Here is a 26513-nt window from a genome sequence, read left to right on the forward strand (position 1 = left end):
CTTCAATGCTCCGCAATTTCCAACTCGTGTGCCACGTATGTACATACATATGCACGCATGGAAGAATACCTATTATCGCCAAGGACGCGTACCCCGTCGGGCTCTCGTAATTTGGTATCACCGTTCGGTATATAGGCCTCGACCGCGTTTAACTCGCGTTAATTGCCCTCCGCTGTGAAAAAGTATAAAAAGTATAACGCCTGACATTTAAATATATTTCATCGATATTCCTTCATCTCGCTCGCACGGCAAGAAAGTATCGACGAGGGTTCGCAAATGATATTCGATCAGATTGTAATTCCCGCAACGCGTCGAACCTTCGCGGCTACGATCTGAAGTGCGCTCCGGACAGCTTCGGAGTCGGGGTCGGGGGGAGACCCAAATGGAATGCTCTGACGTTTGTCACAGTTGACGAAACTCGCCTGCGATTACCCCTCGTGTACCGCCGTGTGTGCAATTAAATCTCATTCTCAACGACGAGACCGCACTTCCGGCAACACGTACTCGAGGGAGTATCGCCGCCCGAACTTCTCTCTCTTTCTCTCTTACGGGAAACCAAACGATCTTCACGCGGATCGCAGGAATCAGTCTCGGAGGCGGGATATCGATTCTCGCCGAAGAGTCCCGAGAGCGGCCGACCGTTCGTGAAAGTGACGTGCGCGGTGCGCGAGTAGTTGCACGAACGGTCGCGAGCTGGGTGAGTTAGCGGTGGTCAGTGGTGGTCATCTCGTCGTGGATCGGCTCGGGTTTGCTCTCCCCCGATCGACCCGATCGCGTCGAGGTAGCTTCTCGCGACAGATTTTCCCGTCCCTCTTTCTCCCCTGCGCGGGGAGGGAAGATCGATTCTTTCGTCGTTCATCGTTCATCGGCCGCGCACGCGGGAGACGAGACGACGGGAGACGACGTGTGATTGACAGTTGGAACGCGAGGACGGATAGAGATAGGTCTGATAGGTAGACTTGACATCCCAGGTAGACTCAACGGATGGACAACGGCGGGTCGTAGGTCGCTCAATGACGGGTGGTGGGTGGTTTACGATTAACGTTCCACAACATGGGAATGGGTCACGCACGCGGCTCTCGTAGATTCGGTAACGTCAGCGCTTCGCTCGCATACCTGCGATAAGATCACCTTACTTTTATTCTTTCTACGGTGGGCGAACTAGCGCGTTCGATATTTCGAGATCCCTTCGATCCGTGACCCCGCCGTTGTACAACATCGTTATCCGAATCGTAAATAGAAATCACGTCTCGACCCCTCGGTCTTTATCCCCCGACTTGGTTTCTCCGTTACCAGATAAATCCCATCATTGCGAGGCCATCGAGGATCGATCACCGTGACCTAACCTAAGCTAACCTTGAAGGCGTGAACTATCGCCGCTAATTGCTCGATTGCAAGAGACGCGAGGTTCTAACGTGATACTGTCTCGAATACCGTGCAGCAGATATCGCTCTCTTCAGAATGTCCACTCCTCAGACTCCAGGTGAATTTTACATATACTAACTTATTAAACTATCATCTATTGATGTCTGCTCGTTTATTATTGCCAGGCTGAAAGTATGTTATCACTTATGTCGTCTGTTATACATTATCATGCCCGATATATTTCTCACTTTGAAGTAGTTTAGTTTGTAACTTAAAAGCTTTTTCTAGTACATACAGGCTTGGGCAGAAACCTGACATAATACTTTTGTATAATTATAATAAATAAGTGACAGAAGGTCTGTCCTTTTTCCATCCCTATTCTGAACTGGTGCAATAAATTAGAATGAGACAGATATAGTTTGTTTCACTCTAATTTATTGCACTAGTTCAGAACTTTTTGGAAAAGATTATGCCTTTTATCACGCATAAAATGCAGTTTATTTATTCTAAATATATTTAATACGTAGGTATGGACCCCTGGGTGATCCAGCCTAGAGAAAGATTTAGATATCAAGAACAATTTGATTCATTGAAACCGATCAATGGAATTGTCACTGGTGAGCAGGCAAAAGGATTCCTCCTTAGATCTCAACTGCAGCCTGCTATTCTCGGACAGATATGGTAAAGATGTTACTTAAGGAATGTCTGGAATCTACCTTGTAAGGCATTTCCTGATCCTTTGTTTTTTTTATAGGGCATTATCAGACACAGATGCAGATGGCAAAATGGATATAAATGAGTTCAGTATTGCATGCAAGTTGATCAATTTAAAACTGCGCGGTTTCGAAATTCCCAAAGTACTGCCACCTGTTCTTGTACAGAGTTTGAAGTCTTTGTCGTCCGGTAGGTAAAAATTATACATGTACAAGATATGTGAAATTTCATTACAAAACATTTTAGGCGACACTAGCCTGACTGGATTACCAAATGGTTCTACCGCTCCAAGTAACGTTAGCTCTCTAGTAAATTTAAGCGGACATCAACCGATGGTATCTCAAACTGTTGCAAGCGCGATACCTACGGCTGGAAATACCCTTATAGGTAATATATCATTAAATGTTGATTCATTTTCTTATTATTCATTTTCCTGTATCTTTCGATCGACGATTGTCAGGTAGATGCTTATGTGATACCTTGTCAACTAGCAAAAAACAATCTTGATTTATAAGAGATTTATAAGAGCGTCTATAATCACCCAGAGATACACTCTTGCTCAGATATTCGCCGCTTATTAGATTCATTCAAATATATCAAACATGAGTACATATCACTGATATTCAACAAGCCTATATTATTACAATATCATGTATATCAATATCCATCATTTTCATAAATTGAATTAAACATATCATTGTCAATGTTATTACTTTAGTCATGAAACATTAATTATCAGACATAACTGATCTGTGTTATTCATTATTCATCATACTACACAGCATTACAACAAAATAGACAGATTGTGGCTCCAAGCACACATGCCACAACTCATATATCGTCTAAGCCACCCGCTCGACCCGCGCCACCTTCTGTGGGTATGTTAATAGTATTGAATGTGTATTTTTATAGGCTAGTTTGTTTCCTTTTTCTTGAAGCAAATTTTTGTTGCTTGAAAGCGTTTTTATTAAAATGTATTTTCAACCTATTTTATTTGTTGATTATTATATACATTAGTTACATTGTAATGTAATGTCAAAAGCAAACTTTCTTTCTAGCTATTGTACCCACTATACTATACACTACATGATTTTGGAATGTCTTCACAAATATCTCTCACGTATCTTTATTTATAGTACAATTTTATGTATGAAATAACTGATTTTTTAAATGTATGAAACAGATGTACAGTTTATACTTTCGATGTCACCTGTTTTGGAAATTTATGTTGCAGCAAGAGCTTTCAAAAATACAACTCAATCTTTACTTAGACTACAAATTTATTTTTTTTATGTACTACTTTATATTACACATGTAGGTATGTGTTGGACTTTGCGACAATAGATCTTTCAGCAAGTATAGTTATGAAAAAAATTCATCTGCATCTTGATTATTATGTATATATATCACTTTAATATTATTTTACACAAAAAGTCATAAAATTAGGAAAGTTTTTATAATTGCCTGAACATAAAAGTAAACGTGTTTGACGTGTTTGAATTTTGGTTATTGTTATATAAATAAAAAAAGATAGTGATATAATTTTCTAATTGTAGAATTATTATTTGTTGAGATGAGTGCCTTTTACTTATCATCCACTTGAGAGGTTATACTTATATATCGTTTATATACTTACAATTATATTTGCACTTCGTCTTACAACCTGTTTTACCACTTGTTTAACAACTTGTTAATAATACTTTACACTTTACGCGGCAAAAAAAGGAATCGCACCTCCTCTTAATACCACAACCAGTAGTCCCCCGCAAAGACCTGCACCACCTACAAATCTCGGTATGTTTAAATAAACCACAAACTCAATATGTATTATTTATTATACAATTATTCTTGTATAATTAACACAATTTTTCTTGTTACATTACCCAATATTGACATGCTATGGAAAAGAGCATTAAAATACTCGCACAATCTTCTTGCTCGCGCTTATTAATCTGTCTCCTTTTTTTTGTATTTGTCATGTAATTTACCGAACAGAAGTAATGAATGTAGCTTTAATTTAAATAATCAGACATTTATAATTATTGTCTGATATACTAATTAAAATGGATAATAATCACGCACGGAATTATTTCAGGAAATAATTTTACCGCAACGACAGGTGGTGGTCCGCCACCAAAACCAGCACCACCTTCGTTTCCAAATAGTCCTACAGGAATCTCGCCAATGAAAGTTACAACTTCTGTCGTTGGTCCTGCAGTTGTTTCTGCGTCCCCATCGATACCTGCCCCTGGAATAGGTAAAAAATAAGAATAAACTTTTTATTAAAGTAGAAATACATAAATTATCATTCAATTTTACTTATCAATTTTTAATTAGGTATCCCATCAGTAGCACCTATCGCCCCTTTAAACACAACTCCTGTACCAATGGCTGCTTTTAATATGGCACAACCAACGCAACCGTTAGGCATGGTTAATGCAGGAATGGTTGCTTCTATGACTGGCATTCCTAGTATGGTACCATCCATTGGATCAATAAACACAGGTGTGTACATGTAAAACAATATTTTGTGATTGTATTTGTATTCGTATATATGTATATATATATATTCATATATATATATATATATATATATGACACAAAGAGCTTCCATACATTTCATATCTTAACATTACACTTTAACGCTATTATAATGTAGAGCAATTTATTCATTACAATATTAATTTTCATTTTCTTTTTTCAGGTACTGGAGTTTCTCCATCAGTAGCATTACCGTTAGTATCCACGACAACAAACGGAACATTGGTCAATGGCGCAATCACACAAACGCCAGTATCTACGAATACACCTTTGAGTACAACAGCACGTCCACCAAGTATAGACAGAGTAGGCTCCGTGGATTCACAGCACAGCCAGCATTCCGTTGGCTCTCCACAGTCTGTAGAATGGGCGGTGCCGCATCAGACCAAATTAAAATATACTCAGTTATTTAATACTTGGGACAGAACGAGATCTGGCTTTTTATCTGGGCCTCAAGCAAGAAATATCATGGTGCAGTCGCAACTGCCACAATCTATACTTGCTCAGATATGGTATAGTAATGAAATACTACAGTACAAGATAGCGCGTACAAAGTATTATTCTTTATACGTATTGTAGAACAGAAGAGCAAATTTCCAAAATGTATGTCAACAGGGCTCTAGCTGATATGGATTCGGATGGACGTTTAGGTTCTGAGGAATTTGTGCTTGCAATGCATCTTTGCGATATTGCTAAAGTCGGTGAAAACATACCTACAACTCTTCCACTAGAACTTATCCCGCCCACATTTAGACGGCAACGTCAAAGCAGTTTAACGCTATCTCAAAATGCAACAGAAAATATCGATCCATTAGCGGGCATGCCACAGGTATATGTCTAATATAAAAATATCTATTGCGCAAAAAGAAACGAAAGGAAAAAAGATATCTTTTTACAGACTTCATTTGAAGATAAACGTAAAGAGAACTTTGAGAAAGGTCAAGCGGAATTAGAACGTAGGCGTAAAGCATTATTAGAAATTCAGCGGAAGGAACAGGAAGAACGGGAACGCAAAGAGAGGGAGGAGGCCGAGAAACAAGAGAAAATAAGGCAAGTAGGTCTACTTATAAATTAAACATAACATAAGAAAATTTTGCGTTTTGTGATACAGACTAGAACAAGAGAGGCGTAGGCAAGCAGAAATCGAAAAACAAATGCAGAGGCAAAAGGAAATTGAACAGGAGAAAGAGGAACAACGGAAACGTGCGCAAGAACAAAAAGAGGCAGCACGCAAGTAAGTTGATTATACAATGTTAAAAAAATTGTATCTGTATAGATTTAAAAGCAATGCTGCTTCGTGATATTTAGGGAAATGGAGAGACAGCGACAATTGGAGTGGGAACGACAAAAATCACAAGAATTGCAAGCACAAAGACAAAAAGAGCAAGATATTCTTCTCAAGTTAAAAGCGAAGAATCAGACCTTGACCATCGAACTTGGAACACTTGTAAATATAATAGGAGGATACATACTTTAAACAGTAATTATTTCAATGATCAATCCTTACGTTGTCTTTCCTTATCTTTTAGAACGATAAAGTAAAGGAATTGTCACAAAAGATTTGTGATACTCGGGTAGGAGTATCAGGTGTTAAAACGACTATTGATGGTATGAGATCAACGAGAGATACGCAATTACAAGAAATGGCCGCGTTAAAGAATAAACTTCGGGAACAAAATCAAAGATTATTAGCATTGAGTCAAGAGAAAGCACGTATTGAAGCAAGAAATAAAATTAATGCGGCGCAAGATGCAGCCGGACAAGAGGCTATTAAAATGGCTTTTGACAATAAACAAATTACTCTTAAGCAGATGAAAGATAAAATAGTAGATTTACAACAGCAGGTATGCATGACGTTTATCAATTTCATCGTAACAGTTTCACCGTTTATTAATATTTTATCAAAAAAATTACATGGTTTATATAGTTTATCTTTGTGTTTTGATACATCTTTAAATGTCAACATTTCGTGAACATTGCAGAGCGAGAAGCAATCTAACACTAATATTAATGAAACGTTAGCATTTAATGACATATCCAGGGTTGCCCTGGAAAACCGGGAAAAATCAGGGAAATTGAAATTGGTCATGGGAAACCGGAAAAAGTCAGGGGAAAATGTAAAAGAGTCTGGAATTTTGAAATTTAGTCACAATTTCCTTAAACTGCTCTTATTCCTGATAATTATTAAAATTATTTAATATTTTATCTGACGTTTATAGTGAAATACATTCAAAACTTACACATTTTAAACGATTTTAATAAAATAATTAAAATTATTCAGTATTTTTATTTGATCGTCCTTTTACGTAACTATATTCTTTTTTCCAATACTAATTAATTTTTTATTGGCTCGAATTTACACCCAAAATTTTAGTATGCTACTAAGCCTCTTTTTTGCGTTGTTTTTAATAATATAGGCTAGATTTTCTACAACTCTTTAAATGTTAAAATTTGTATATTTTACGTTGGAAAGTTTTCCATTCTCATCTGGAGTGCGTTCCAAAACTTGATTTTGTCAACTCCAAGTATCTTTTATCTTTATTCAACATTTCGGTGACAAACAAGGACAAAATGATACTTGAATTGACAGAGTTGAATTTTTGGAACGCAATCCTGGAAAACCTGGAAAAATCAGGGAATTTTAAAATTTATTCTGTATAGCAATTTTGATATCAAAACACGGAAGTCACCTGTAAATCACGTAATTTCCTTGAAGAAAACATCCGTGAAACCTGAAAAATATTAGTAAATAGAAAGGTCAAAAAACACGAGCAACGTTTATTGGCTCTTCAAATATAAACTAGTTTATTAAAACAGGAAATTTCCTCTGAATTTATTGATGAAAAACTAGTTGAATTCTTAATGTATGTTTTAATGAACTAGTTTATATTTAAAGATCCAATAAACGTTGCTCGTGTTTTTTTTATCTTTCTATGTACTAATTCTCGCTTAGCAGTCTTGAGCTAGAAAATTTTACATACTGAAAAATATTAATCTTCATATATATGTATTTTTCAACAGATTGATTCCAAAATGTCCGATATTGAAAATAATAATACTCAGCTTGAAGATATTAAAACACAAATGAAAAATCTAGTAGTGGATTGTAAACAGCTCTATGTTACCTTTGATGAAAAGAAGCAAAAAGTAATCGAACTTCGGTCAGGCAGTAATGTCTCAGCTGCCGACTTTGCTACATCCGCATGGGGCGATAGTGGTTGGGGAGATGTACCTGCCAGCGACACAGCTTGGCCTGTAAACGACACTACTGCAAGCTCAGAAAATGAAGCTGCAGTTGTAGGTGTCCGCAAATACAGAGCTCTTTATGAATTTGTGGCGCGAAACCAAGACGAAATATCATTTCAACCTGGTGATATTATACTAGTAAGTAAATAATATGCAATATAAAATTGCTATTATTAAAGAGAAAATTGATCCAATAGTTAATGTAAATATTTATACTATAGGTACCACCTGTACAAAACGCTGAACCGGGATGGATGGCGGGAGAAATTCGTGGTCATACTGGCTGGTTTCCCGAATCTTACGTGGAGCCGATTGATACTGGCGCAGCTGATTTGGACAACGAACGTACTTTCATACAACAAGACAGTGTAGAGAAGAGAACGTTAGAGTTAGTTATTTTTGTCTATTGTTAATATGTAGAATTTCATGTCATATATCACCAAATATCGACCTTTTTATTGTGATTATGCAGAGGAATAGCGGAAGTTCCCGAGAATGTATCTGATGCGGGATCATTAGGGGGAGAAGCCCCAGTAGTGGAAGCTATTATACCTACTTTAGGATTAGGTACATCTTGCGCTATACAAGTCACAACTTTGTTTCCTTATCGACCTACTATGGAGCAACATCTTTCCTTTGAAAAAGGAGAAACTATCAATGTTTCTGAGCAACAGGTTATTATTATATTAATTATAGAAAAAAGATAATGCATACGTTTTGTAAAGCATTTGTTTTATTCAGGACGACTGGTGGTACGGTTCAGCCAGCACTGGAAATAATGGTTGGTTCCCCAAGTCGTATGTAAAAGAAGTAATCACAAGCACCAAAGACACTGCTGCTGACGGTCTTAACGAATATTATGTTGCTCTTTATCGATATGACTCGACTGAAACCGGCGATCTTAGTTTCAATCAAGGGGAAGTTATGTTAGTTACGAAAAAAGAAGGTGAATGGTGGACCGGTTGTATAGGGAACAAAAGTGGGATCTTTCCGTCTAATTACGTAGAAAAATACAACGTTCCCAGTCAAGTATGTTATAACTCTAATATCTCTTGCATTTTGTTTTTGCCAGTTTCTAATCGTTCATTTGTAAGTGGAAATTAATTGCTTGATAAAAGCGCAATTTTTTTTTTTATTAATCCATTTGCTTTTGTTAATCCATGTTTGAAAGTTTCTAATACAAATATGTGTGACATCAATTAGGATGCGTCTTTGTCTACTAACGTTCAGTCTACTACTGTTGCTGCGACTGAGGAAACAAAGAACGAAGCTGATGCTATGGTGACTGTAACATCTCAAGTGCGTAATCGTAATTATTCATTTCAAATTATATTTATTCAATTACATCCTGCATTTAACGTGTTGAAATGCTAATATTATTAATCCACTATTATTGTATTTATATTGAACAAAATGATGCTGCAGTGATAAAGCTTAAATGACATAGAATGTGCGTGTATATAGCAGGCAGAGCAAACGGCAGAGCAGCTAGAAGATGAAAGAGCAGCTGCTGAAGATAGGGCGGAATTACCAGATTTTACTGCTATGGCTGCACAGCAGGTAAAAAAAAAGCTTCTAATATACTACAGTTTGAACTTTTCTAAGAGTGTCTTTTATAAGAGTGTAATTGTTTACTACTTCTTTTATGCTACTGACATCCTGATAATGCAGTATTACAAGGTATATTTAATTTATCATATTATATAAATTTTTATCATTGTTATAGTTTACGTAAACCATTTTTTTTTATTCTTCAAACAATAAAATAGTAAAACTTTTAATATATCGAGAAGTTAATTTTATTCATGAGGAAAATCTTTCTTCACAGAGAGGAAGAAAACCAGAAATTGTTCAAGTTATTGCACCTTATCAAGCAACAAGTTCAGAACAATTAGACTTGCAAAGAGGACAATTAATAATGATTCGTAAAAAAACTGACAGCGGTTGGTGGGAAGGAGAACTTCAGGTAGTAAGAATAGAAAAAAAATTTCTTCTTTATATTATAGGTACAATATCGTACTGTTAAATTCATAATTTGCGCATTGTTTATTCAGGCACGTGGTAAAAAGAGGCAGGTTGGTTGGTTCCCAGCAACTTATGTTAAACCCTTAACTAGTAGCAGTAATAGAAGTACACCTGTCTCACATGGATATCAAGATTCTCCAACGGATCCGAATATTGGTAAATAAATTGTGCATTATTTTACAATTCAAAATTGTACTTGTACGTGTTTGGATTAAACTACAAAAAATTAAATTTAGAGAAACCTAATAAATCTCACATCAGATATAATAAATCTATAGCATAAATGTTTTGTTTTACTTATAGAACGCGTTATGGCTCTGTATCCTTATCAAGCACAAAATGAAGATGAATTAAGTTTTGAAAAAGGTGACGTTATATCGGTACTTGCTAAGGAAGAGGCGTCATGGTGGAGGGGCGAATTGAATGGTGTATCCGGCGTCTTTCCGAGCAACTACGTATCACCTATGTGTAAGTATTCCTTTCGTACGTGATTGCCGAAATTGAATCTCAGGATCACCTTATGCCTTTTAATATCATAAATCGTGCAGTGTGAACATAGAAGAAAATTATGTATTATAGCGGTAACATATTAAATTTCTACACGTACTGACTGCACGCGTGTAAACATGAGAGAGAGAGAGAGAGAGAGAATGATTAAATCAATTAAAAATAGGGAATAAAAAATATAAAAATGCGAAATATATACATAACTTCTGGCCAGGGATAGGCGGACGATCAAGTATAACAAGTTCCAATTAAAATGATTATTTATTGTATCTTTTATCTTGTTGTTATCATTTTCATTATCATTATCAGTACTATCGCTATTATTATCTCATTATCAACATGATCACTATTATCATTATTGCCATTATCATTATGACTATTATCATTGTTATCATTAAATTATTTTATATTAGGCTCCATCTTCAATTATTTTGCACTTGATTGTTTAATAACTTGCAGAATAAGCAAAGGTGGGGTGCATTATTGCAATTATTAGTAAACTATTAATAAATACTTAATTTATTATATTATAAGTTAATAGTTTGTAAGATAGAGAGTAAAGCTGAAAGTATTTAGCGTATTCCCTATATTTTCTTCTGGATATAAATAAATATATATATACATATATTTATATATTGTTATCGATAAAGTGGTAATAGAGAAAAAGAGTGAATAATATACATTTTTTTATAAGCTCAATGTAGATTACAAAGATATCGAAGAATATATTTTCTCTATCAGTTATAAACCTTGTCTGAGTTAATGATATCATTAAAAAACTTTTTTTTTAAATGTAAGTATTGTGTAAAAATGATGCGTTTGGTTGTCCCCGCTTGTACTTTGTGATAACTGCCATTTTTCTCATTCTAATACATATGCGTTGTGTATGGCACTGGTTACTGGTATATTACAATTTATAAGCACAAAGAGATCGCTCACACATTTATCGCTTTATGGTTTACATTAGAAATGGATACAATAGAAACGGATGCGACAGATCAGACATTCTCAGTTTATGAAACAGCCTGCCTATCTGCCTTGCATGTCTACCCATTCGTTCGTCCGTCCGTCTCTCCGTCAGAGGTAGCCGTTTCCTCGACCACGATTAACAATAATAACAATTAACAACTAACATCGTGATCGATATAGCTTGCGATTTCATTATTTATATATAACAATACGTGAATCATTGCAGATTATATTTTATAATTAATTTTTTTATGCATTCTTTAAATATTCTACAGTGGCAGTTATGTTTTCCCAGTTAAAATAAAATTAATAAGAACATTTTTTAAATAGAATTCTTATTTGATTTATAGATTTCAAGTTTATTGTTTTATATGCGTTTAATTACAAAAATGTCTTATAAGAAAAAAAAATAAAAATCTTATTTAGTGAAACACTTTATGAATAATTCTGTTTTTATGTCTTTCGAATGACAATTTTAATATGTTAAAATAAGAAGAGATGTTTTGAAAAGAACAGCTGCCTCGATTTTTTTCTATTATTAGTCTTATAATATGTGCATTTTGTAATCTTTTTATTAATTATTATCTTTCGCTTTTGCTTAACACGCAGCATAAAGGGTAGCCGAGCAGCAGAACAGCATTGCTGGTTAAAATTAAAGCACCTGAAGTGTAATAAGAACAATAGAGCAGCTCCTACATTCGGCACGGCGTGCTACGACAACAGAAGTCTCATCGTTGGAGACATTGTGCATGAAAAAAAGAAAAAAAAAGTGAAAAAGTGAGAGGTGTCGGGGCAAAGAAAGACAGAGAAATAGAATGGGGAGGGAAAGGAGTGCGCGCGCGCGCGCGCGTGTGTGTATGTGTGTGTGTATGTATGTATGTATGTATGTATGTATGTATGTATGTATGTATGTATGTATGTATGTATGTATGTATGTATGTATGTATGTATGTATGTATGTATGTATGTATGTATGTATGTGAGAGAGAAAGAAAGGAAAAACGAAAAAGACTCAGGGTTGGCTCTTCGTCTCTATAAATATAGCCTCTACTTATACATATTATACAAGCCTTTCCCTCTGGTGCGGGGTTGCACTCATTCCTTCATTAATGTTATCATTCGGATTGTTAACATGAGTCATATAGCCTTTACCGTTTTACATCTTCAAACGAATTTCCATCCGAATACTATGTTCGTTAGAATCAATGCGCGCATGTACCAAATCCAATCGTTAAATCGTTTCATTAGTGTTATGACCACCTGATATATCTGCACCAACACCAAAGGTCTACCTCAGTTCTCTATCTATGCTGACGTACAATTAAGAAATAATAATATTAAATTATTAGCTTATTCATGTTAGAAATATTTAACATTACGTCATGTACGAATACTATTGTTACTTAAATGTTTAAGTGATTTGTTAAGTTCATGTTGGATGCATACTGTGCATCCCGTGATGTCCACATGCGGCTCCACGTTAATGTATTCAAGTCGATTTTACGTTTTATTTTAAGAAAAGAGTTTTATTTAAAGAGTTTTATTTTAAGAAATTCAGTCTACAAAATATATCAAATTGTAATAGAAAAAACGTAATTCGAAAAAGGAAGAAGCAAGTGTTTTATCATTTTCTTGTTTCTTCTTGCTTCGAAACATTTTGGTGGTCGATCAAAATTTAAAAGATTTAATTCGATCGTCCCTTAGGATTTAAGGTTCATCACTATGTGTTTCTGTTATTTCCTCGTCTGTAGTGTAATGTCTGCGTTGATAACCGTTGCGTGAGATAGGAATGATTGTTATAAAAGTAAATGATTGTATTAAGTTTTGTTTTTTGTCAATATTATTATATAATGTGCATCGCAGACCGTTAAAAATCGCGGTTGTCTCATGCTGAGGCCTAGAGGATATGTAAAGGATGTGTGACGATCTCATGATCAAATATTCCGGTGATTAGCTGCCACGATCAGAAGCGATACAAGAGAAGAAGGAGCCCTGAATGTCTTGTACAATTTCATACGATGCCTGACATCATACGCGGCTTGTTACATCTAATAAAAGAAATTAGCGAACTACGCAAAAGTATTCTGTTCATTTGCGTAGAAATTTTACGAGAAGAGAAGCCAAGCGATATACGACTTGATTGCTCGCTGTAGATTCGGCATAATTTATCAATTTTATTCGATTTTTAGTCGATTATCCCGTGCGAGTGACGAGTGTTGTATTGCTGTAAATAACAAAAAAGATTAAGGATAATGTGTGCTCCTTCTTCACAGCCTTTTACGATAGAGCCTAAATAAATAAGCACTACGTGAACAATAATTGCCGAGGATCACTAATAATGAGCTATAAGTAAACGATAGTGTTGACCACGTGATTCAATGAATAACGTTATTGTAAATCAGTTTTTCCATCGAATCGCATTCCTATATGTGTATTAATCCGACTGACTGTTCATTTTCTGGATTGTAATCGACAGTCGGCGTCTTATTCGTGTAATGTATTACTATTAGCCCGTTAACATACAGTACTCCGTTACAAAGAATTTATTATATTAAAAGGTATATTCAAATGTTTATTGTTTCCGAAAAAAAAGATCCTTGAGACCCGCATTAGAGCCTACATTTTGCACCGAGTTCGGCGTACACGCAATTACGAAGCTTTGATACAACAATGACAATTTAACGCTCGATGAACGTTTTTACGAATGTTCGCAAAAGCATGTGGTCGGTCTGGCTTCCCTAGAGACTTCTTGAAGCTCCAACCATGAAATCATTTAGAGAAACGATTCGAGACAGCTGATTCGACGAGAAATCAAGCGCACAACGTATTTATTCATTGCTATTGCGAGAACTTTTACGCGTTCTATGTAACCCTCCACGACAGAAGCGAGTAAATACGTTACGTTATGTCACAGTGGCAATAATTGTGTGCTTAATAATTAGGTATTCCAGACAACCAGTCCAGCATAACGTTATACAGATAGTGGCGGGATGTCTAAAGCAAGTTATGCAACTGGTTATCCTTAGTCGATGTAGCTGTGTAGCGCGTTATACTCCTAAGATTGTTACTATTTGCAAGTTGTTTGTTTATTCTAATATCGAATCTCATCAGAAGTCTCACAATAGGGTACGGTGTAATCTGGAATGTAGTGGAGAATGTTGTAAGAGAGTATGAATTCTGTGTGACTACGAATCTTGTTCACACTTTATATACATATATATATATATATATATACATACATATATATATAGAAATATTATGTTGTGTTTCCACACACATATGTACGCCGATGTTCTTATACATATGTAAACATATCCATATGTGCATAAACGAATACGCATCTCACCGCTGATCGAAATAAAATATCTGTCTGTTGTAAAATTATTATTAAAATTATCATTCTCGGCTTACCGAAATATTGTTTCAACATACATTTTCTTTCATTTTCGCAATGTACAACCAATATGATAGGAAATATTCCAATCAAGACATTGTCTTTCATCTGATTAGCATATTCCATTAGATCCTAAAATATAGACCAAGATGAAACAGCTTACCGAGTACTCAGTGAGCGGTTGTCGTTTTGAATGCACCCAATACTTTCATTATTTAAAAATAACCGCCATTTTCCGCTTTAAAGCAAAAATTCAATCCACATTCAATAATACAAGTTAAAAAAAAACATTTAATGATTTTACGTAGAAGAAACATTTTGTGTATATATTTTATGCGTAGCAAATGAATTGATGGTCGATACAGTGATGTATCATAATCCTATGGAGAGAAAACGCCAGGAACATATCAAAGAGCTAATCGTGACTGAACAAGCTTACATAGAAGATATGAGATTAGTACATGAGGTATTCTTTTCCGTTTTTTTTTAAATTCACGTTATTTATTCGTGTGATTCACGTGTACATTTAGGATATTATGACGTATGGTTCTCTTTCCTTTCATCTACAGATTCTTTATACGTTGATTTAAAGTAGATTTTATCTCTAAGAAGTATTGTAGTTGTTGAAAAGTTATTTCTTTATTACGCATTTATTCAAGAGATAAAAGATAATTAAAGAAAACGTATGGACTTCATATTGATCGAAAGATCGATGAAGATGAAGGGAAATTCAAGAAATCTACAGAACGTTGTGGCATATATATTTATATATGCATATTGTACATTTTTAGGTATTTGAAAAACCGTTAATTGAAAGTTTAGTCCTAAGTGTTGACGAGATAGAGAGGATATTTATCAATTGGAGAGATATTATTGCATGTAACGATAATTTCTTGAGGTAATCAGAGCTCGTTGATATATTATGACAGAGTATACCTTCTGTCGATGCTAAAATTATTAAAGGGAACATGAATGAATTTCTTGCAGGACTCTAAGGATACGAAGAGATAACAGCTATAACGGAATAGTTCGAATGATTGGCGATATATTGTGTGAAAATGTAAGTGTAATTTTAAATGCGCAATATAGAAGCAGTCTTTGTTATTGAAATCTATTTACATACGATGTATGTATTTCGCACAGATACCTAGGATGTCAGCTTACATAAGATTTTGCAGCTGCCAAATATCTGCTGCGACGTATCTACAGCGTTTAACGGAGACTTCGCCAGAATTCGTTCGAGTCGCGCAGGCATGTCAACAAGACTCGCGGACGAAAGGGATGCCGCTAAGCTCATTTTTAATTAAACCGATGCAAAGGATAACAAAGTATCCGCTCATCATTAACAAAGTATCCACTTCTATCTGTAAATAATTGTCGTTCACGTCATATACCGTAATGTGTGTAACACGGTAATTGTAGATTTTAGAATATACGCCGATAGATCATCCTGATAGGCAGTATCTGCAGGAAGCATTAGCCAAGTCTGAGGAGTTTTGTACTCAGGTAAAAATAACAGTATAAAGTAATTAACATATCGTAATATATATCTCAGCAGACACAGGAGAAAAGAAAATTGACAGACTTATATTACCTAATTTTGTACGTCACGTAGGTAAACGAAGGCGTTAGGGAAAAAGAAAATAGCGACAGACTGGAATGGCTACAATCACACATTATATGCGACGGACTTGAAGAGCAGCTTATTTTTAACTCCTTGACGAATTCCTTAGGACCACGAAAACTGTTACATTTCGGTATACTTCATAAGGTAACAAATACTTCTTTAGGAATGTTGAAAATCTTTGTACCGTATGATTTTACTGTTGCAATTTTATTACAGTCAAAAAGTGGTAAAGAACTCGTCGGCTTCCTCACGAATGACTTCCTACTATTCGTCCAACCAATAAAATCCTCATTGAACTGCCAGCAATTTTCATTTGAACGTAACGAGCATCAGAAGTTTAAGATGTACAGAAAGGTAAATATTCAATCTATAAAAGAATAATTTAAATCAAAGTTTTTCGTGTAATTACAATGTCGTTATCGAAAAACTGATTTTTCTTCCGTAGCCGATATTTCTCAATGAATTGTCTTTGTTCGGAGAAAGCGACGGAAACAGTAGTCTGAGCGGAAGTGACGTAGCGGACAATTTATCGAAAACTCTAAGACTGAAAGATCAAAAAAAGTCGATAATATTATTAGCACCGTCTGCCAATGAATGTTCACTGTGGTCGAAACGAATTGTAGAAGCACGTAGGAGGTTTCTGGAGAATGAGAAGAATTGCCTGCAAAGACAACGATCAAGTGAGTGTTACCTATAGTTAATTATAAACTATCACAATTATTGCAATAGTTAATCTAGCACTGAATTTGTCGAATATTGTGTACTATTCGTGTTTCTGTAAATTGTTTTTCAACATGATTTGGAAGCATATATTTATACGTTAGTAAACACCATATTGAGTTGGTCGTTTACATAGATAATTGTGCCATTTAAGAAATTCTATATTCAGTAATAACTCATGGTTTATGTGGGAGCAGAACAGGCGCAATTTGGGGCGTGCGGCAGAATTCTTGTCACTGTACTCGAAGGTTTCAACTTGAAAGCTCTGTCCGGTAAGAATCTGAGAGTGTTGTAGGTTGCTTGTTATTGCTTTTTGTTTTTCTGAGTAAAGCTTGATGTGCTTTTTAATGCTTTTCTGTGCTTAATGCTTTTGCAATTTTAATGGCTGTGACAATAAATGTATATAGGTAATTGCATGTGTCTATCCAAAGAAGAAAACGTATTAGTGAAAGATGAAACCAGAACATATTTTGTGTGTCAATTCTAAGGTTACTGTTGCATATAACGCTTTACTACTAATAGAAATCTGCCATGGTTGTAGTTCGCAGAAGACTTCCACAAGGTAGGCTGACGTTAGTAGTTATGGAGGCTGAAGATCTCGCCATTGGCATGCAAGGTAAAGTATTGAAGTTCTGATTTTAGAACAACTTTAAATAGCTCATATTTCATATGAAAAGCTGACTTGTAGATCAATTTTTATTGCACTTGTTAATTCTGATGGTCTTTACACGCTTCTATTGAACATTTTTCTTCTTTATTTTGATTATCTTCCGTGCTGTAAATTATACTTGTTATCCATATATTTCTAGTGCAAATTAAAAAGTAATTTTCTTTACATAATATATTTAAAATTAAATACTTTTGGCGAATGAAACTGCGGAAGAATGCATAATCAAAAAATTATTTTAAAAAATTATGAAAAACAATTATTAAAATATCTCAATTTATATCTTTCTATAAGAAGAAAGATTAAACTTTTAAGTTTGGTTGAAAAATCCATGAATAAAGGTAAGTATACTATATATGGTATGAGGACTATGCACAATTACTATATAAAGACAAAATTAACTAACGCTTGAAGGGAAAAGAAAAAAAATATATATATACACACACATATACAACCATTTTAACTTATCCGATTTTCTCAAAATCTTTAAGTTTAAGATGAAAATGTTTCAGACAAAAGTTGTTTAATTACTAGGGAGAAAAAATGATGGCCTTGTTTGATTTTGAGAAGATTTTGTCTAAAGCATTTTTAAACTTAGATTTTGAAAAAATCAACTGGATAAATTAAAATGGTTCACTCTGTATATATTTGTATATTAGAATTTGCTGTTTACGGCGACAGACTGGTCACATGCATATACAAGTATTTTTTTCTTTTCTAGGAAAGTGTAATGCATTCTGCAAAGTATCTATGGGCTCTCAAGAAGAAAGAACGGGTGTCGTATCCGGAAGTGATTGTCCTTTGTGGGATGCGTCGATGCAATTCCAAGTCAAAGATTTGTTCGAGGATACCCTTTGCATCACCGTGTTCGATAAAGGATACTACAGTCCTGATGACGCGACGTTGTATGTTACTGTAGAGTTCCTTGGCCGCGCTGAAATCAGAGTGGCCGACATAACGAGAGACAGCAAAAATTCTTGCGGACCAATTCAAAAGAGGATTAAGCTACATGAAGTCGAAAGCGGCGAAGTCGTTCTCAAGCTTGATCTCCGACTGTTTGGATAAAATGTATGTTACGAAAGCTTCTAATCTAAAAGTACGCATTTATATAAGACTTGTATGATAAGTATGTAATGGAAAAAAAAGATTGGAAGAGAAAAAAATGCCAAAAATTAATTTTTCCTATCTCTTCTCCTTTCCAAAAATTCAGAATAAGTTTTAGACTATTTAATCTTCACACGTTTGCATAAGAAAAGAAATGTCTTTACATAAAAATATACTGAATACATTAAATGTATATATATATGTAAATAATATATATAACTGACTTTTTTAAACATAAAATTTTGCGATGTAATAATATAAGCAAGAAATGATGTGAGAAAGTGTAAGGTTTAATTTTTGGATTTTTTATGTATATAATGGGAATACTTAATAAATATAAACATTACAAAAGTATTGTCCATAAAAAACTTATATTAATATTTTTATTCAACGTTTTAATACTTTCGATACTTAGCGATACGTGCATCAATATTTTCTATGTACTTCGATACTTAGCTGATGTTAATGCTACCGCAGAGCGTAGCTTAACAAATGCTAGTCATTGCATAAATCATATATTATTTTATATCGCGACGTTCTTATATATTAAGCGGAATGAAAATAAAGTACAGTCTTCTACTGTTCGAGTTAACTCTATCGCGAAGAATCTTTTCATCGAGCAGCGCGCAGAGACATTCGCTCTTCATTCTCTTTGCTACGCGCATACGTTTCCCTTTCGTTTTCGCTTTCGCCAACGTTTTCGTTTACATATACGCGAGAAGAGTAATAATGAGTGCGAGCGAAATGTCCGAGAGCAAAACTCAAGAGAAAAGAAATGAAGTGGCCAATATTCTTTAAAAGTTATCCTCTATCAGGTACAGGCAACATTTCTTTGGAGTGCCTGGGCATGTTTGTCTCGGTGTCCATATCGGCGACGTCTTGACGCTCCACGTCCTCCGAGGGAAACTCGTAGAGCGGCTTGAAACCACCGAAGAGCTGCGGCTTAAAATTATCAGCATCGAACTCATTCCTCTCGGTCTGCATGTCGTTCTCCGAGTCGGCAGGTTTCTCCTCGTCGCTATCACTATCCGATTTCTTCTCCGCTCCTGCGGGTGGTTCGACGACGACGACACTCCAACCATTCTTGCTGGGCGTTTCGGCGCTCATACTAGCCACGAAAGGAGCCATGAAGTTTTGCGGTGCCGGTGCTGAGCTGGAAGAGCTGGACGGCTGCTGCGAAGGCAGTAACTCTGTTTGCTTCGCGTCGATGCTTGCGGCAGCATCATCATCGACATCGAGTTCTTTATCAAGATGTGCCGGATATGGCGCGTGCGTCGGTGTGTAAACATAAGCGATCGGCGTTGAGGTCGACGTCGATGCGCTTGACATTAAGCTCGACGACGACGTCGCGACCGGTGGTATGCGGTGCAACGTCACAGAGATCGCTGCATCGTTCTTCTTTCGATATGGTGAGAAGTCCTGTAAATATGGGATCACATTCACCGCATCGTTTTTCTCGTTCTCTTGCTCGTTCGCGATCGCGGCGGAAGCCTGCTGTTGTTGTTGCTGCCGCTGTTCGTTGGGTATCAGCACAGGTGTCTCCTTCACACCGACGGGAAAGACGGACGATGGATCGGGCCGTTCTAACGGATAGGGGAAGTCCAAGGCAACTGGTCTGCCACTGTAGACGGTATGCGTATCATCCTGTTCGTTTTGCAGCAGAGTATCAGGCGGTAGCGGTCGCTGAGGGCCTCGCGTACCCACGACGACGCTGCCGTCTTTCTCATTGGAATCGTCCGAGTGTATGTTGACCGCGGTGTTGACCGGGTACACCACGTACACGGGTTGTTCTGGTATTTCCGACGGATCGTGATTGTCCGATTTTCTGCGCTCCGCTTCGTGCGCGAGCACAGGTTCCACGGGTTGCGCCAGTTGAGCCTCATCACCCTCGTCGCCGAATTCACCATGATGCTGTATCATCTGTAGGGTCGTGACGCGTGGTGGATCCGCCGTTCTGCGCTTTGGGAACAACGGCGGTCTAGGCGGTGTCATTGGCGGTTCCTCCGGATATTTTTCCGGACCCTCACTCTCGCGTTCGTCCGCAATCTCGCTCTTACCCCGATCCTCATTTCTGCTTTCACCGCCCTCGCCATCGCCACCATGAGGGAGCAATCTATTCGACGGCGCGTTTTCCTCCGGGCGCGATATGGAATTAGGTATCCCGGGCAGTACCAGGGGACGGAGTCTTCGTATCGCCGGGTCCATCTCGTGAGGTAGGATAGCACCGTCCACCTTCGAAGTCGGCGTGAAGGCCAGTTTGACCGCGTGGATCGGTGGTGGTGGTGGATTCAAGCGCTGAAGATGCGAGAGTGGTGGTAGCGGCAGAGGTCTTCGTGACGGATGAACCGGCAACGGCTGTCTGATCCTCGTGGATACACTTTGCCCGGCCTGCATTGTTCCTATTACATCCGGACTACGATGACCATGCGACGCTTTCGCGTTAGGTCGGAACTGGGGTAGAATGTTAGGCAACTTCGTATCCGCCGGATATGGACGTTTCCTTACTCCCACGTCCATCGGAGGTACTGGACCCAGGTGCGGCTTGATGCGCGACGGCAAGGGTAATCTCTGTGGCCTCACCTGATTCGGCCTCGGCGGCTCAAACTGATAATAATAATAATTTGACGGCGGTCTGGTGCTCTCTGCGGGTGGCATCAGATCCTCGGCGAGCTGTGGCATATTTCCGGCGACGTTCGCGGGAGGATTGAATTTCGTTTTATTCATTGACGTCGACATTGTCAATGTTATTTTAGGCGGTAACTCGTGAATGCTGCCATCCGCTTCATTTATTATCAAAGTGTGCTCTTCCTTTAATGTATTTTTGTTCTTCGTTTGTTCTTCTTCCGGGAAAATTACGTAGCCGGAATCCTTGCTTGTATTCTTCGTATCTTGAATTACCGTGACGGCAAGAAGAGGACTTTGAGGTCTTGTCGGGCTGATTTCATTGCTGCTTTTCAGAGGACTAGGACTGGACCACTTCTGCGTAACGCGGTCGGGATTCAATTCGGTAACGGAAATAGGCAAGTGCTCGTGTTTGACTTCCTTCGAGGGATTATGTGGATCGTTACCAACCGACCAGAGTATATTGGTCTCGGACGAGCCACCGTAAGGATTTTCTCCAACGACTGTTCCGACCGAGTAATGACCACCGTCGACGTTCTGGCGATTTCCCAGAACAAAAGCCACCATATTTTGATCCGGTGGTATCAGGATATTACTCGTGCTCTCTATCACTGGCGCTCCTATTCTATTTAGTTCATTATTATATTTGATTATCGGATTCGGTCTGTATCTGTTGAAGGACGAAGATGGGCTAATCGGATGGTGCAATACCAATGGTTTGTTTGCAGATACGTCTTTTTGGTTCGTCGGTAGCGTCGACGATACGGAACGCAAAGGCGCAACCGTAGTCGACGTCGTGGTTTCTGCTGATGACTTGGGAACCGTCGACGTCATGATGATGCTTGCAGTCGTCGTCGACGTCGTTGTACTGGAAGTGGTCGTAGATGGTGTCGACGTGTCATCTTCCTTTAATAAATCTAACCATAAATTATAGGAATAGTTGTCTTCATTGTTGTCGGCACTTTCACCGTTTGATTCATCGTAGATATCGTACGACTCTTTATGTTCTTCATTTTGCGGTTTCGTTTCGTGGACTACCAAATTGTCAAGATTCGATTGATCCTTGTAACGACTAGTGACCGGCGCCTTATCCGTTGTCCCCTCACTTGGAGACTTTGTCGAAACGTCGCTTGAATTTCGATGAGATCCCGTGTGAGTGGAAGCATGCAGCTTTTCTATTGGTAAAAGATTCTTCTCATTTTCCGCCTCAAAACGGTTGATTGAATGAAATGTGATCGCAGAATTAAACGGCTTCCACGTAGTTATAACGGGTGCTTTGGTTGACGTAGAAAGCGCAGAGTTTGTCGTGATCAGCGATGCGAAAGTCGTTAAAGGACTCGTAGTGCTTATCTCTTTCGTTTTAAGATCGTTGACAGTCGTAGTTCTGTACGTGCTCGTTTTTGTCGATGGATAGCTTTTGACGGGATGTACATATAGATCGCTCTCCGAATGTCTATGATTGTACGTGCTGTAACTATTGGTACCGCTCTGTACCTTCGTATTCGCGTACGAGCTCGAGATCAACGGGTACTTATCATTTCCATATTTGTCCGAAGAATAATGAACGGGTAAGTTGAAATCGTGAAAGTTAGGCGTGATCTCGTTCGGGCCGTTCCTATCCTTATTCCTTATCTTTTCCTGCCTTGGGTACACACTCCCCTCAGCACCCCTGTTATCATCACCGTCTTTGCTCTCTTTATCTTCTCGCTCGCGATAACGACCGGTGTAGTTGAGAGCTTTGACAGGCGGTGCCTTCTCGAAGTCGATCTTACCGGTTATCGGATCCTTTTCCAGAGAGAACGGTTTGCCGCCATTGAAGGCGAAAGGCGGGATATGGTAACGTAGAACACCGTCGTCACCAGTTGAAGTCTCAGTGCCAGCAACAACGGTGCTCTCTGCTGCAACGAGATCCAGGTCAAGGTCGTCCAGACGTGTTTTACGTCCCAATACGGAAGAGCTGTCGATTTTACCGGACCGAGTCGTTGACCCCGCATTGTTGTCCAAGTGGCCGCCCATCAGGTATTCACCTGACACACATACCAGAAGGGCGAGGAGCATCCACAGGCGTCTCCGCATCTCTCACATATGATGCCTGGAAAATCGTGCTTATGATCAATCCGGTGGCATGATAAATAGTTCACAATATCTGTGCAATACAATATCTATAAGCTTTCCTTTTCATTAATTTATTCTTGTTTTCTCACGCCAGCATTTCGTGTCGTACTAGTATTTAAGCGATGGTAATTCTTATCTTAATTTCAAATGCGGGTATTGCGTTTCACATCAGTGAAAAAAAATGCATTTAAAAAACATACGACCTACATCCAGTATGATTAAACATTGCGACATAATTAAATTTGTGTTCCACTTACATACGTTTATCTATGGAACATGTGTACTGCAGTGCAGTTAATAGCTTAGTTTGTTAGATATAGTAAACTGTGAATGATTCCGGAAATATTACTGTAAACGCGCGTCATGTGTCTTACGGCGTAACATAGTAATGCCAAATGAGACTTTAATTATAAATGCAAGGCCGTTATTTCGAACAAGTTCCGTTCGATCGATTGCGTACAAGATAAATAGCTAGGTGGTAAATTCATGAGCTAAATTTGGTAAGGATTTATATACGGGATAAATGCAAATTCGCGTGTCAACATAAACGTTCCGATAAATTTGTAACGTATAAGACAGTAGACTATATTACGTCAAGTGGAATTCCGTTTCAATGTATAACGGGTTTTAGTAGCTTCTCTCCTCGTCTTCCGGCATCGTACCGTCTTTTTCTTTTCTCTTTCTACACGCTTCCCGTACGAATCCGTTTTGTTTCCTCCTAATTTCTATGAATCTGATAATCTATCATTTTGTTAGTATATAGTTTTAAGAATGTATTTATATACCAATTCTTATATAAATAGGTTAATACTGTATACTTTATTTATACTTTAAATAAACTATATACATACAAAAGTAGTTTTTATAATATTCGATTTTTATTCAACAATGCATTTTTATAATTTATTTATTTTATTTTTTATTTTTTGTTACTGTAATATGTAAAATTTTGAAAAGATAATAAAAATCTCAATTTTTTGTATAAGTTTCTAAGTATTCAAAATATTTTAAAGTTTTATTGTTATGTAAATAAACAAATAAATATTGTTTATTTATAGAATAACTAATCTCTGCATTGTAATGAAACTTTATATAAATCATCTTAAATATTTAAACTATTTAAAAGTACTTATGTAAAAATTGAGATTTTTTATCATTATTTGATAATACATTTTTATACATATAATTTATAATACATTTCCAATAAATTTAAAGCAAAAAATATTACTTCTTAATGCAAATTGAAATAATTTTTTATTCAAGTTCTAAATCATCGATAAATTCTTTGTATTATTTTCATTATAAATGTGATCTAGAACAATCTGTAATTTTTTTCATTACTTTGAAAAATGTGTAATTCATTCTTAATATCCAGGTCGAATAACGTTGCATAGTAACATGTATTCGCCCGTTAAAATCGTCTAATGCCGTTCACTATTCATAACACGGATTGTAACAACGTTCATGGTCGTGACCCGGTGTCTCGGTATTTTCTGGCATGGTGAATAGGACGCGCCAGGTGATGTTGGTCAGTATGACCCACTTTGTTTCGGGGTTTTGTCCTCGAATTGTGTAATTTCAGTTTCGCACGTGAACCTCTAGAATCACAATCATGTTTTTCGCACATGATCATTTCGTTTTCGATTTAGGGTGGCTTATTCGCGAAGCATGTAAATAATATGCATGCGTAAATCTCGAGGATACCAATTAGTATCTTTTTCCTAAATGATAAATTTATTTAATTCGTATTATGATTCAGTACCTGTTAAATATTTTAACTTTAATCCAAACAGAGAATTAAAAACATAAATTATTCATTAACGTACTAATGAAAGATTCTACAGGTCCCTATTCAGTTTTACTGATAGATTTAGTCACTTGACGAATTTATCGCACAAATATTGCATTGAAAAACGTTTTACTGTTAATTAGTAAATGTAACAAATAATTTTTCACAAAAGAGCAGTTGTTATACCTCGATTACGTGGAAGAACAGTATATAGGGTCACGGACGGGTCGAGGCCACCCTTCAGCTTCTCGCAATTCCTGCTTTTGTGATTGTTCACTAATTTATCCACACACTTTTCGATGTAACATCTGATGTTTAATCAAACATAGTTGTTTAAGCAATCGCGTAAGTTTGTGCAATATGTGATTTTGTTGAAAAATCGCTTCTTCCGTGGATGCAATCAACGTGGGTAAAAAACGATAAGTCAGAGCCGCGGGAAAGAAATGTAACCCTGGATGAAGGTCGTATAACGACTGAACAGTCTTGTCGTCAGGACGGTAGCAGGAGGGCGAAGAGATGGCAAGAGGACACGCGGTGGAGGAAGATCTCGCTCCAAATGACCCAAAGAGTAGGAGAATGCCGCGGCCATCCGCGAGGTAAAGAAGAAACGAGGAAGCGAATGATTACAGAGAGGCGATAGCTAAAACCCGGCGTGGTATCCAATAAGATAAAAGGATAACGGAAATCTGCATTTACTTACAAAATGCGTAAAAGGCGGATGTCACGAAGATAACACGAACGAACGCTCTTCATTCAATATACACTTTCTATCAAACGTTTTTACAAAGCTCTATCTTTATGACGTTAAAAGGTATATATTAAATCGTATACAACGGCGAACTCTTTAAGTCACGATCGGGTCATTCGTGTCTTACTCATTTCTTTTCTTTGGAATAATAACAATGCTATGAGCATTTGATTAAATAATGGTCTCTATCCTTTCTTTTTTTTTTAATACAAAACCTTACAAATATTTTGTAAAGACGTTAAAGTATACGTAAGAATAATTACTTAATAATTTTTCTATACTTGTACAAGTGACGAAAATTTATCCAGATATGAACGACTCAAGAGAAAAATATTTTATTTAAAGTACAGTTTAAGAATA

At 36.9% G+C, this 26513-nt stretch overlaps 2 protein-coding genes across 12 annotated transcripts; one reads left to right on the top strand and one right to left on the bottom strand.

The window, feature by feature from the left end:
* Nucleotides 1-16: 16 nt before the first annotated feature.
* Dap160 (dynamin associated protein 160) lies at nt 17-18926 on the top strand. 11 transcript variants are annotated; one of them, XM_018510095.1, is made up of 36 exons: nt 17-182; nt 1297-1483; nt 1893-2046; nt 2120-2268; nt 2326-2466; nt 2862-2957; nt 3805-3873; nt 4175-4336; nt 4417-4584; nt 4784-5132; nt 5236-5449; nt 5519-5670; nt 5732-5854; nt 5929-6067; nt 6150-6464; nt 7642-8004; nt 8088-8254; nt 8339-8540; nt 8608-8895; nt 9070-9165; nt 9331-9426; nt 9538-9546; nt 9695-9832; nt 9921-10047; nt 10195-10359; nt 15103-15227; nt 15553-15659; nt 15749-15821; nt 15905-16111; nt 16184-16267; nt 16377-16532; nt 16605-16742; nt 16834-17068; nt 17306-17380; nt 17650-17724; nt 18497-18925. In XM_018510095.1, exons 2-36 carry the CDS (start codon nt 1462-1464, stop codon nt 18838-18840), a joined length of 5523 nt encoding a protein of 1840 aa, XP_018365597.1. In that variant the 5' UTR covers nt 17-182; nt 1297-1461; the 3' UTR covers nt 18841-18925. The 11 variants fall into 11 exon arrangements, with proteins under 11 accessions (XP_018365597.1, XP_018365596.1, XP_018365598.1 ...); XM_018510094.1 differs by lacking the exon at nt 17-182 and adding an exon at nt 662-971; XM_018510096.1 differs by lacking the exon at nt 17-182 and having other exon boundaries at nt 980-1483; nt 9334-9426.
* Nucleotides 18927-19319: 393 nt separating this feature from the next.
* On the bottom strand, nt 19320-25864 carry LOC108762932 (uncharacterized). The gene is made up of 2 exons (XM_018510201.1): nt 25592-25864; nt 19320-23593 (listed from the first exon to the last, which is right to left on the bottom strand). The coding sequence occupies exon 2, from the start codon at nt 23575-23577 to the stop codon at nt 19681-19683; it is 3897 nt and encodes a 1298-aa protein (XP_018365703.1). The 5' UTR covers nt 23578-23593; nt 25592-25864; the 3' UTR covers nt 19320-19680.
* Nucleotides 25865-26513: the final 649 nt, after the last annotated feature.

This window comes from Trachymyrmex cornetzi, unplaced genomic scaffold (assembly GCF_001594075.2).
Source record: "Trachymyrmex cornetzi isolate Tcor2-1 unplaced genomic scaffold, Tcor1.1 scaffold325, whole genome shotgun sequence".
NCBI lineage: Eukaryota > Metazoa > Arthropoda > Insecta > Hymenoptera > Formicidae > Trachymyrmex > Trachymyrmex cornetzi.